Source organism: Botryllus schlosseri, chromosome 2 (genome assembly GCF_051294905.1).
Source record: "Botryllus schlosseri isolate E-star chromosome 2, Bs_hap1, whole genome shotgun sequence".
Lineage (NCBI taxonomy): Eukaryota > Metazoa > Chordata > Ascidiacea > Stolidobranchia > Styelidae > Botryllus > Botryllus schlosseri.
In genome coordinates, this window is record NC_137237.1 from 29,767,512 (window position 1) to 29,779,816 (window position 12,305).

The 12,305-nt window shown below is 40.1% G+C and overlaps 2 protein-coding genes and 1 long non-coding RNA gene across 4 annotated transcripts in view; 1 reads left to right on the top strand and 2 right to left on the bottom strand.

The window, feature by feature from the left end:
• LOC145457855 (uncharacterized) overlaps positions 1–12,305 on the bottom strand; it is a 383,081-nt gene that overhangs the window by 258,867 nt on the left and 111,909 nt on the right. The gene's annotated exons all lie outside the window — the stretch shown is intronic.
• Positions 1–12,305, top strand: part of LOC145457511 (sterol regulatory element-binding protein cleavage-activating protein-like) — a 94,403-nt gene that overhangs the window by 37,535 nt on the left and 44,563 nt on the right. Inside the window, exons 2-4 of the mRNA XM_080335732.1 lie at positions 8,516–8,769; positions 9,521–9,653; positions 11,985–12,142. Of these exons, the coding sequence (XP_080191858.1) occupies positions 8,651–8,769; positions 9,521–9,653; positions 11,985–12,142 (410 nt within the window). The 5' untranslated portion in view covers positions 8,516–8,650. The remainder of the gene's footprint in view (positions 1–8,515; positions 8,770–9,520; positions 9,654–11,984; positions 12,143–12,305) is intronic.
• Positions 1–12,305, bottom strand: part of LOC145457620 (putative ATP-dependent RNA helicase DDX17) — a 169,169-nt gene that overhangs the window by 17,865 nt on the left and 138,999 nt on the right. The window lies entirely within an intron of this gene.

Here is a 12,305-nt window from a genome sequence, read left to right on the forward strand (position 1 = left end):
ATTTTGGTTAAATTTTTCCGTGCTCGCAGACTTTGATAGCAGTGCGTGCGCAGACGCGCAGCTCAGAGGGAACATTATATACAATCAGACCGTATCTGACGCACGACAAACCCCCTAATTGGGCGGCGCCCGAGTTCGGAGGGGGCCCAAAATAATTCCGCGAAAAGAGTTTTTTTTGGGGGGACTTTATGCAACTTTTCTAAAATGACCATATATTTTGTTATTGGGCACCCTTCCGCGAGAAAAAATACTCATGATTTTAAGAAATGGGCATTTCGGCGTTGGCTATTACTGCGCCACGACGCACCGAGACATATAAAGTTTTAGGCTATGTAACATTTGACTCCGAGTGTGCCAGTACGATCGGCAGCGAAAAAAACCTTGGCCTATGCCCTATATGCTGACCAAAAACTTCGATATATAATATAGGCCTATACATACATCGATACATGTTTAATTGTTCATATGTGCCAAATTGCTGGAGCCGAATGTTCCTGTCCTGACATCTGAACCCCACAAGATAAATGCCATTCCTCAGGGAAAAATTATTTGCTAGTGAAGAAATATCAATTTAGTACGCTTGGACGAATTCAATATATTCTGACATAGCAGAAGTATAACTAACACGACATAACATCTTGTAACGTAGTCATTATACCAACGGGTCCGCCAGAAGCTCACACTGGCCAACAAAAAATTTCATCATGGTAGGTGAGAACGATTTTAGGGTAAATCGGGAGCGCTGGGCTCGAAAATGGCATTGGTTTCTGCAGATTGGCTGTTTTCCAGATATCACCTAATTTGGACGTTTTTGTTTTTATTTTTTTTTGAAATTTTATTCAGCCTAGGTCGCATTCTATCCGAACAGTCTATATATTAAATGTTTTAGTACAGTGGTTCCCAACCTTTTTCGTCTCGTGCCCCCCTTGGCCGATATTTGAACGAAAATTCCCCCCTATGAAAAAGTTGACGGTGACTAAAAAATGTGCTTTTTAACGCGCAACCATTTGTTGACTGAGCAATTAATGGCCAAACAAATTCAAATATGTCCAAACTATGTCGAATGCGGACGCACTAAACCTTGGTAAAGTATACATCAGTTAAATTTGACCGGTCATGTATAGCCGCTGACGAAAAATAAATCAACAAGTCCGCTTGCTATGGACTTGAGTTGAATCGATGAATTTGGTATGTTTTTCACGTTAGCTCATATGTTGGCTTAAAAAGATAAACAATTTCACTAGCGGCCTTCTTGCTGAATTCGACTTGACGTTTTCCTGCTTAGTAGTAGTTTGGTCGAGAGGCTGTCGAGGGCCCAACGAAATCGTCTCGTGAGCCTCACTTTATCATGAGGTGTAATATCTACGGAAGGCATTTAAACATATACACCTAGCTTGAAATCCGCCAAAGAAACATACAATTCGTAAGAACTGATTTCTACTTAACAATTTTATACCATAAAATCTAAAAACCTCGTGAACCCAGTGTAGGCCTATCTTCCGATAAAATGCCATAAAGCCAGATTACCCCTAAAAAATTTAAGCCAGATTCCCCTCTAAAAATTTCAAAATTCCCCCCAAGGGGGGAATTTCCCCCCGGTTGGGAACCGCTGTTTTAGTAGGTCCATCTGTACTCAACCACGGGGATGTGAGAAATGTAAAACACAATTGTAAACACAGACGAAATAGACAAGCAAGCAATATTTTTGTTTACCAATAAACCGCATTCAAATCTTCTCGTAGAAATAAATCAATATCGGGATGGACATTATTGAAGTTCTTAGATGTAACTCCTGTTATTAACTCAAATTAGCCTATATTCATCTGCAGGAAAGTCCTCTTGTACGATTTTGATGGGAACAGCAGATTCGCAATAGGCAGCTGGCGCAGTAATCAGTCATAATGTGAGCATCCCAACTATCTTGAAGTTTTAGCCTATAACGCTAGCGGAACGTTTGCGGTCCCCGGCGTTGATCTTGATATCCAAACGCCATAACAAAGTAATCCTTGTAAGTGCACTTGGTGACATTTCAGGCCATTACGACACTTTTTCTGTCTCGCAACATCACTCATTTTCTTAGCATACTTACCAATGAATTGAAATTTCTGAAAATGTTAGCACGGGACAGTATCTAATATTTAACAGCGTCGGAGAGCGTGTTAATTTTGAGCCCACCAATGATTGGTCATTAGTGGTGCGATTTTTTGACATGTAAAAAAAAGTCAAAATTAGGTAAAAATTGTAGCGATAGGTCAAAAAATGAAAAAAAAAATGAAATTTTTTGACCTAACGCTACAATTTTGACCTAATTTTGATTTTTTTTACATGTCAAAAAATCGCCCTACTGCTCATGACCACCAATCATCAGTGAGCTCAAATTTAACCAGAGGTGGTCAAAGTAGTCAAGAAAGCTACTTAAGTAGAAGTAGCAACGAAAAAAATCTGCTCAAGTACGAGTAGAAGTACTTCTTCCATAAGCTACCTAAAACTACTTGAAGTAGAAGTAGAATTGATTGACTTTAAATCTACTCAAGTAAGTAAGTAGTTGTGTAAACGATCGTAATTCGTTTGCATGGATTGTCAAAAGGTGCAAATTGAGCTATGCGAAAGGTGCCGAGCTTGATTCATATTGATGCATACCAGGAGGTATTCAATTTTTGACAGCATAAGCATTTGTCCGCATCATGGGATGAAAATGATAGTATTGATATGGAAATGCGAAGCCAATCCTCTGTTTATTCGAACAGTACGCTTTAGAAAATAACATGGCATGACGCCTCCCCCATATTATAAGGCCCATAGTTTAGTCGAAAAGCAATACGGAGAAGTAGTATAGGACAGTGGTTCTCAACCTTCTTCATCTCGCGGACCGGTAAAATTTCAAAAAATGTCTGGCGGACTGGTCAACTTTCAAAATTGAAATGAAGGCAAAATGTAAAGTATGCAACAGTTTTTTTGCAAATATTTGGTGCTAGAGAGTGGCATTTAGAGGGTTTTGATCGTAATTGATTATCTTCATGATGGCATCCATGTGATTTCATGGTAGTGAGTCTGCTGAGTCGAGGTAAAATTGCCTTGACTAGATAAACGTGCTACCGCCGAGAGTCGTTTACAGTCTTTCGCGCCGAAGGCCGGAGATTTAACCGACCACGTCAACTCGAATAATATTCTTCTCTTTGAAAATATCGAGAGGGGAAGCGTTTCAGAGTCGAACCAAGCACCCTGTCGTGCTATGGCTTGTTCATTGCCCACTGTCACCATGCGCAGGCTACTCTGGCAACTACGAATACAATGCGTGCCGCAAGAAAACACCTTACAGCAGCTATACGGGCCACCCGCAAATCCGGGCCGAAAAAGCACTTCGTCTGCCCACCCCAAAAACGTTGGTCTTGTGCCCCCACACGTAAACCAGCCTTCCGGGGGCTTCGCCCCCACACCCTATTGTTGGGTGGATGTTTTCATCTGTACTTGTGAGCACATTCATTCTACTCAGTGTAAGCAGAGCGTTTATGTAGCTTAATCGCGCAAATAGCGAACATTCTCAATCATTTTTGACTGAATCAATTTTCTCGCTACCAAATATATGGCACACCTTTCGGAGTCCCATGCTAGCCCAAACTTCATTATGTACGTCGTGGCGCGGTAATGGCTGACGCTGAAATTCTTATTTCTAGAAATCATGCGTATTTCTCGGAGAAGGGTACCTAATAAGCAAGACATTTAGTGACACTAAATCGCGCAAGGCGAAAAAAGAAATTGAAAAAGGTTGGAAAAAGTTTCAAAATAAAATACGCTATGATTTATGTTCATTTCCAAAATATAATTTTGGGCCTTTTTCAAGCTCGGCCCTCTTCAATTGGGTCGTTTGGGGCCCAAGTTATGGCCCTCCACAAAATGAATGAATCGAAAATGAATGATCGCGCAAACTGTGCTGTTTAACGATGAGGCAGCTCGTATCTGTCCGCGGACCGGTGGTTGAGAACCACTGGTATAGGATACGGTGAAGACACTTTGCGCGATTACTAAACGTGAATAAAAAATATGGTGGATCGTAAAAATGCCATATTGCGTAGCTTTATTTCTGGAAATTAAAGGCATTACTAGGCCTACACTTGCTTTTATACTTCAACATGTATGTTATCCAGACAAAAGAACTCAAAGTATATGATACTGGGAATTGAAAGTGAAATATAAATACTACTCATATATGCGGAAAATGTAGGGGAGATGTGGTACCGATGGATCACTGGGACCGAAAATACTTTGAAAATTCTCTATGATAATTCCATGATTACACTCAGTGAACTTGTCTACAATTGCATGCTGGAGAAATCTTTACTTACATACAAAAAAATTCGACGTGCGCGAGCTATGGGGTCTCTCACAGATGTTTTTTTGTTTTGGGGGTGTAAAGTAAATTTATATCGACATATGCATTTTTCTTTGTAACCTTCAACACGAACAAACCAGCAATCATTTTTATTGTGAAGTGTAGGGCTTGTATCAGGCTATTTAATTGCACCTATCATTTTTTTCACTTCTTTCATTGAGTGGAATTTTTTTCGATTCATGTATAAAATTCGTAGGGTGGGGACCGATGATACAATAGCCAAATCAAGCAAAATAATCAAGCATACTAATCATGAAACAAATGAAACTTGCCTACGTACAGAAAATCTTTATGTAATAATTGCCTATGATGTTTTATCGCTATAACGAGGTATTTGGAAGTCACACTGTCGATTTTCGGGCAATATGTATGTACCCTCAAATTTATAAGTCCGAGCCTAAATCGAAACGTGATTTTATGACAACATTTGAGTTAATATTTATTCTATTTTTTTACGGTTGCGATCAAACATTCTCTTTTGGCTTGCTGTAGCTTAGATTATAATAGTGAGCTAGAAAAGTTGTCACATCTGAGTTTTTTGGGGTATATGTGTCATAGGTCCCCGGGTCGTGTGCCATTGGACCCACCGGGTAGGGACCAATGACACGTTCGAGCAACAAATTTTAAACGTCCATAAATATTTTTTGAAAAGACGGATTTTCATGTATATGTGCGCGATAGGTAGAGCTTGTATCAAAGTGCTGAGTCAGCAAAAGATCTGCTGTTTTCGGCTGAACATTTTGGGGCCAGCGATCATTTTCCAATTTTTGATCCATCGGTACCACATCTCCCCTATTTCATGTCTTTCGTCCAGAAAGTTTCAAAGGGGGTATGCTAAAACAGTTCTGAAACTAAAAAAAAGTCGGAGTCCACTTTTCCAGTAGGACACGCTATGGACTGCTAGATTACGATATGATAAGTAAACGCTAGAGTGCGAAACATCAGTTTCAAACGTTATGATGAGCCATATATACTGTGCTGAAATATTTCATGTGGGCGAAGGGCGACAATGCGGAGTGAACGGAACCACGCCAACCCGCTATACCTAAATTATATTCACCGATACTTTTGTGAAATCATGCTAGTTACTCCGTATCCACTGAGCGCGAAGCGCGTTGAAAATTCTGGTCTTTACTCAACGTTTATGAAAATTAGATGTTGATACTCCTTTGAAACAGCCCCGAAATCCCTCAGGCTATCTTCCTGATTGGAGGATTAAACTACTTCTATTTGACAAACTGAAAATAGCGTTAAGTAAGGAAGTAGATCACAAAATATTATGAAGTAGAAGTAGAAGTAGCAAAAATCAGATCTACTTGAGTAAGTACCAGAAGTAGAGGAAAACTACTTGAGTATTTCGAAAAAGTAGAAATACTTCGTTACTGACCACCTCTGAAATTATCACGCTGCTTTATAGGCCCACCGTTGTAGACGGCCCATTATCTGATCATTTGTGAATCATAAACATACAAATGAAACAAATCGGTTGGCATGGTGTTAGGCTCAACATATCGCAATATCCCAACTGAAGCAAGACTGTGTGAGCATCGCATGTGTTCTTATATCATGAAGCGCATGATGAAAAATTGTGACGTAGACACCAGCAGTGCCAGAATGAAGCAACAAGGTTTCAGGTATGCAACTGGGATATTTCGGAAAAACCCATATATGGACGCTAAATAAACCCAGAAAAAACAGCTGATCCTATATTTCACTCAAATTTCTGTGAGATATAGCTGTGAAACTGTAAATGGACGGTCATGAATTACAGTCATACAGTCGTAAACATAAGTTTTAGCCCTTGATATTCAAATTCCAACAATTATACTAAATATTTTGCTCGGTTAACACTGCAAATCCCACAAGAATGTTGTTTTTCACTCGACTCATTGCTATGAAACAATTGGTGCGCGGCGTCAATAATAGAAAGTGTGATCTGTAACATATCATCGTGCTGCGAATGTTCATAACCATGCCATTTCCCATCTCTGAGGGTGACTTTCAGTTACCTGACCAGGTTGAAAGTATAGCTTTCGGTTGCATAATTCTGGGACAATCACTTTTATTTGGGATAATGTGACAGGCCTATGTTTTGTCGAACAATATAGGCTACTACTAAATCAAGAAATCCAGCGTATATTCCAATGTGCTGATAACCAACCCCGCTGAAGTACTTGCTGGAGGTGTCCAAATTGTCTCTCTTCGAGTATCCGTGTTTTAAATAAATATACTCACAAAACAATGATATATATAGTAGTAGGATCAACATCCAACGCTGTAGCAAGTTTCAAGATCACCCCTAACTGACTATAGGATACTTAATTTCATTATCAAAGGCGAGTAGCCTATGCCTATCTAAAAGTGTGCTAATATGGCATCTAACCTACGACAGTAAGATTGTTGCGAATGACCAAAACTGCTAGAAGCAGTTAAACAATGGAAAACGGGAGTTGCCGTTCCAGTCACATTCGATAGTTCAAGCATAGCTATCATAGGCTTACCATACGTCCTCTTTTTTGACTTTTTTTAAAGTGTCCTCGGAGGACGACCTTTTGTCGTCTTTTTTGAGATTTTATCCTCTTTTTTGAAAATTTAGGTCAGATTTAGAGCAAATTGCGAGTGATATGCCGTAACTTAGTACATAAGTGACGCTCCGGAGGGTATTACGGAGCGAAAAACGCTATATTGAGCTCCGAGCGGAAAGATGACCTTTTTTTTGTTTTTTGTTGTTGTTTTAGTCAACCGGTCACAAAGTGGGAAAATTTCACCGGTTTTTGAGAATTCTACTCCGGTTTTGCAAGTCTCAAATTTCTGAAAAAATGTCCTCTTTTTAGATTTCCAAAATATGGTAAGCCTGAGCTATCAGGGATACCTAGATACCCCTTATAGCAATTTACAGTGTATATATTCTCATTTATATTTATTTCCGAATCAGTGCGACAGTAGCTTGCGATCAAGACCAGATTCAGTAAATTATGCGCTCTGGAAGAAAACTTTTGGAGCCAGAAATCCTACAGTCGCTGCCCCAAAACAATTCTGAATAAAGCCTCAGCGAAGAGGAACGAAGCCGCAAAATCGATCGTTGCGAGGACGTATGGTAAGCCTATGTTATATGACTTGGTCGATACAATAAGAATAGGTTGGATTGTCGTAGATGACTTTGCATAACCCAAAGAATGGCATAACCAACAGCACCTTTGCCTCATGTGGTGAACTTCGAGCCAGCCTTCGATGTTGTGAACTTCGAGCCAGTAGTTGTAATATGATCTTTGCTCCCGATAGAATTGATCCGTTAAGTAGCAAATGAAGCGCAACGGCGAAGCATTTAACGCATTGGGATCGCGCATGGCGATTGTGCTGTCGATATGTAAATAGCGAATAATTTTTCTCGTATATTACAACTATACTTATGATTGGCTTACGAAGGATGGCTTGTTACGTCTGCACTGTCGATTTTTAGCTAGTTTGCAGTCAGTAGTGAGGACGCGCTAACGATTCCGATCGAGGAAATCACTTCACTTAATATATGACCGTGCATGCGCGTTTTGATACCCTGTTATTTATAGACATATTATGTATTTTTACTGGAGCTACATGAGGTGAAAAAGTAGAACAGGTGCAGGTGCAGGGGTATGGTAGTGTAAGGGTAGTATCCTAGTACATTGTACACAGTAACCTGGGTCAAACGCAAATTCAAATTCAGACGGAGGGGGTTTACCCATTGTGGTTTCTGATTTTTGTGATTGGCGCCCCGCTTGGTATTCCTTATTGAAACCGTACTAATGAACGAATTGCTGGATACCAAGGGGTCAGTATACCAGGTGTAGCGCATAAGCCAACAATCCGAATTCCAACTTTTCTATATCACCGACATATCACGGAATGCCATTGAATTTCAATGCTGGTAAATGCAAGGGAGGAATATTAGTCAGGGATGGTCATGGTCATATTTATTATCTGCGTAATATGTAGCCTGAAGATAGGCTGCTGTTTTTCGAATTAGCATTTATCAGCTAGTTTATTAGTAGGCCAATGTTGATTATGACTTATCAGAACTTCAGAAGGGAGGCATATATATACTCGATAAATTCATACCATTCATGCAGAATAACTTATGTTTTACAGCGCCAGCACAATGCCAAGCATGTACATAAAATGATTATCGTAATTATATCAAGTATTAAAAATTGGTTGCTAGTGGAAAAGTTTTCTGTTTCGTGACTACCAGCTACCTGCTTGGTTGTGAAAGGTTAGCAGTGCATGGCTTCGTTCGAATATCAACCGCGGATCGAGCGGATCTTTTATCGCCATGGGATGTTCATGTCGAACCATCCAATCATAATGATATTCTTTTCGGCGATCGTGTTTCTTTGTTGCTGGTAAGTTTATTTTTCTTTATATTATATTGTAAAATGTACTTTTTCCTCTTGTTGATAATTTTCACCTTTAAAATGTGTTCTATCAAGAAAATCTATTATGAATAATATAAGCATTGCTAAGGTGATCCTTTATGCTAGCCCCTTCAAACTTCCATTGGCGCGGGCCGAATGCAGAAAAATATGCCCCGGCTTAACACTGGAAGTGACACATATCACTACTCAACTACTTCACAAGTGTACGCATATGTGTAGCCAGTATAAAAGTTTTCGTGGGTAGCGATAAAATTCATGAATTAGTATTTAGTAATGTCATGGACGCATTGTGACGTGATGAACACCTATCACGTCATAATGACCTAATGTGAAATTGGGGCCAAACCAATATGCCAACCAATATGTATATAATTCTAACTTGCCTCACCTGTAGGCCTACTTACTGTTATATCCCAATTCTTGCTATAGTGCAACTCCCTACAGCAAACTAAGAAGATTTACTTCATAATGAGAATTTGTGAAGATCACATATGTGGACTATTTTAAGCTCTATTTTCAATATTGACTCCTCCAAGGCTGCAGTTGGCCTGTGTGCCTAGTTCGGTAATAGACTGCCCAGGGTTATGCATTTGTTCTATTCGATCGTCATTTGTATTTTGCGTGTTGTATATATCTGTGTGTTGTAGGTTCAACCAATTACTCTCATACTTCGCTTGGTTCTCCAAGCAATGCCGTTGATTCTGTGTTTTTATTGCAGTTATCCTCTGCTGAATTTGCCTTTACCTGGCAGTGAACCCACAGAGTTTATCACATCAAATGGTTTTAGCAGGAAGGTGTACACAGTTGGTAAAGATCTGCCATACAATGCTAAAAAAGAAGTGCCGATATGGGTAAGTAAATTGATACATTTATTAGAGGTGGCACCTTTTTGTAATATGTGTCGGGTATATGTTGTATGATTAATCCCACACTGTGCGATATTCCAGCCTGGCTAAATGCTTTCTTTCTGTAGTCAACTGATCACTTGTCAACATCCATGTTTCCTTGAAACAAGCAAGGTCAAATGAACTGCAATACCTACTCCCATGTATCGTTATTTCTCTGACATGATTTTGTAGTTTGGGTGTTAAAGTTTTAACAAGTATGTTGTACACAGCATTCAAGTCTGATTAGTCAAATCCAAAGCCTTAGTTTTTCATGTCCAGGTAGAAGTAGTTTCCAATTTCTAAGACATCCCTAAAGTACCTGAAGTAGAAGTAAAAATTTGACAGTCGTATGAGTAGCCTACTCTCTGAAGGTAGTAAATTTGATTTGAGACTTTGACATGTTACTCTACGTACCATAGTCAATCAGAGGTTGCCTAATTTCACGTTTTAAGAGATCCAACTTTGTGTCTCTGCAAAAAGTCTAATCACACTAACAATAATGCAATTCTTAAAAATATATTCAGTCACAGTTGTACAGGTGCTCGACCGCAGTGGCGTAGACAGGGGGGGATAATCGGTGTCCGATACCCCCCGTTTCGAAGCTCGAAATACCCCCCGTCTTACATATATTTCCATTGATCTAATATTGCTTGTTCTAATTCGATATTCCCCTTATTGCCGCGCGGCATCATCACGCCTTCGATCAATCAGACAATGCAGTGCGGTGATGCCTTTTTCTCATATTGTTCTCTCGTCTACGGAAGCCCGAAAAACGCATCTCACATGGCTCTACCATCTCATCTGAACGATATTATCCAGTTACAAAACCAGAAGTCACAGTAACAGTAACACTCGCATTTAAATTTAAATACCGCGCGAGTTGGTTTTCGTGTTTGACAGTCTATTGTCAACAAACGTTTAGAACATGCGCGCTAGGCTTGTATCATTAGAGATAGCAGATCCCTCCAGTACCAAAACAGATCGTACTAATCAAATGTTCTGTATGGAATCTATTATGTATTGATCCAATTTGCGATCATTTAGTTCGGTTGTTGGGTGTGGGTTTCCAGATCTCCAGCCGTTTCGTGTCTCAGGCCTCTGGCGCATCTGCTGACTGTCCTGTTATAACGCGCTTGGCCAGTAGTAAAACATTGGAGGCTAGGAAAATTAGGCCGCTCTGTGACTCGCGGCGCGTGATAGTGCTACTCGATGTGCTATTGTAATGACCAGAAGTTATAGTATTGGCCTCGACAATTCGCAATTGTCACTTCTACACCGCAAACGCGTTTAGGAATGCATTTTGATCGCGAGCCTAAGCCTGCGCCAGGCCACTGTTATTCACGTGATGCAATCGCACAAGCTCGAGCGGTAATTAGTCTTTACCATCTCCACACACCAAAAATACTACACCATCTTGGCAGACAGTAAAAATCATATTGATTTAAAACAAAATTATTCCAGATTGTTTGTATCTAACGGCAACAGACTATAATTCATTTGCGTGTCTTCACTGTTCGAGTGTTCGTCTTTGAGCGCAAAATGGAGAGATCTTCCACTATGCTGTAATACGATCTGCGCGCACTTTCGTGATTACATCCTCGCTTTGGTAATTAAGCTCAAGATACCTCGCTGTCATCGAAATTTGTTTGCTACTTCCATCTGATCTGATACATTGTGATTTGCGAGGTGATCATCGATCACCTGCTGCGTTGAGTCATGATCCGCGCGCATGAAACTCTCTGTCGGCAAATAGTGGCGCGCAAGTCAAAAGCGCCTTCCGTTTGTTACTGTAGCATGCGACTGCGCATAATAGAGCTATATTTTAAGATAACTGGCAAATGTTCATGTGTATAAAGACGTAAACACAAACGAGATTATCTTACCCTTGTTGTATCGGCATTTGTGTGTATTAAACCGCAATAAAGTGGTTAGCATAACGAATATCATCTTTTCAAAAAATATCCCCCGTTTTAATAAATATCCCCCGGTTTTTTTCGGCTGGCTACGCCCCTGCTCGACCGTGCCACTCGTACTTTACAACGCCCAATGTAAAAAGTATGGTAAGTAGTTTGCATCGAAAATGCTCAGGTAAAAGTGAATGTGAAAAAAGTGAGCATATCCCCTTGAGTGAGCAGTACATGTTGGCATAACATACTTGAGTAAGCCCACTCCAAAAAGTAGAAGTACTTTGTTACCGACTAGTGACCACCTGTACTTGAGCGCAACATTACTGACTACTTTTAACTATCCCTACTCATGACCATTTGCTCAATACTGTTTGTTTCTTTTTTCCAGTTTCATGCCGACAAGCAAGTGGCGTATATACAACAGTTTCTCATCAAGTCGGTGGTTCATCCGTGGCAGGAGGCGGAGTCTCTCGATGGCGTGAAGGCGCCTCTTGCAAAAATATTCACGTTGTTAGAAGAAATTGAAAACTTTCATCTTGAAGAAGAGTGAGTTGTTGTTGGATTGTCTAGTATCAACAGCAGCGGTGTGCGACCTGCGGCCTGTAAAATACTTATATGTCCTATGAAGACGTGCCGATTTTGAATGGTCCCGGGCCCGTAAAATGACTTTCTGATTTGGCTTGGTCTGTTACGCTTGAACTGAGGTTAA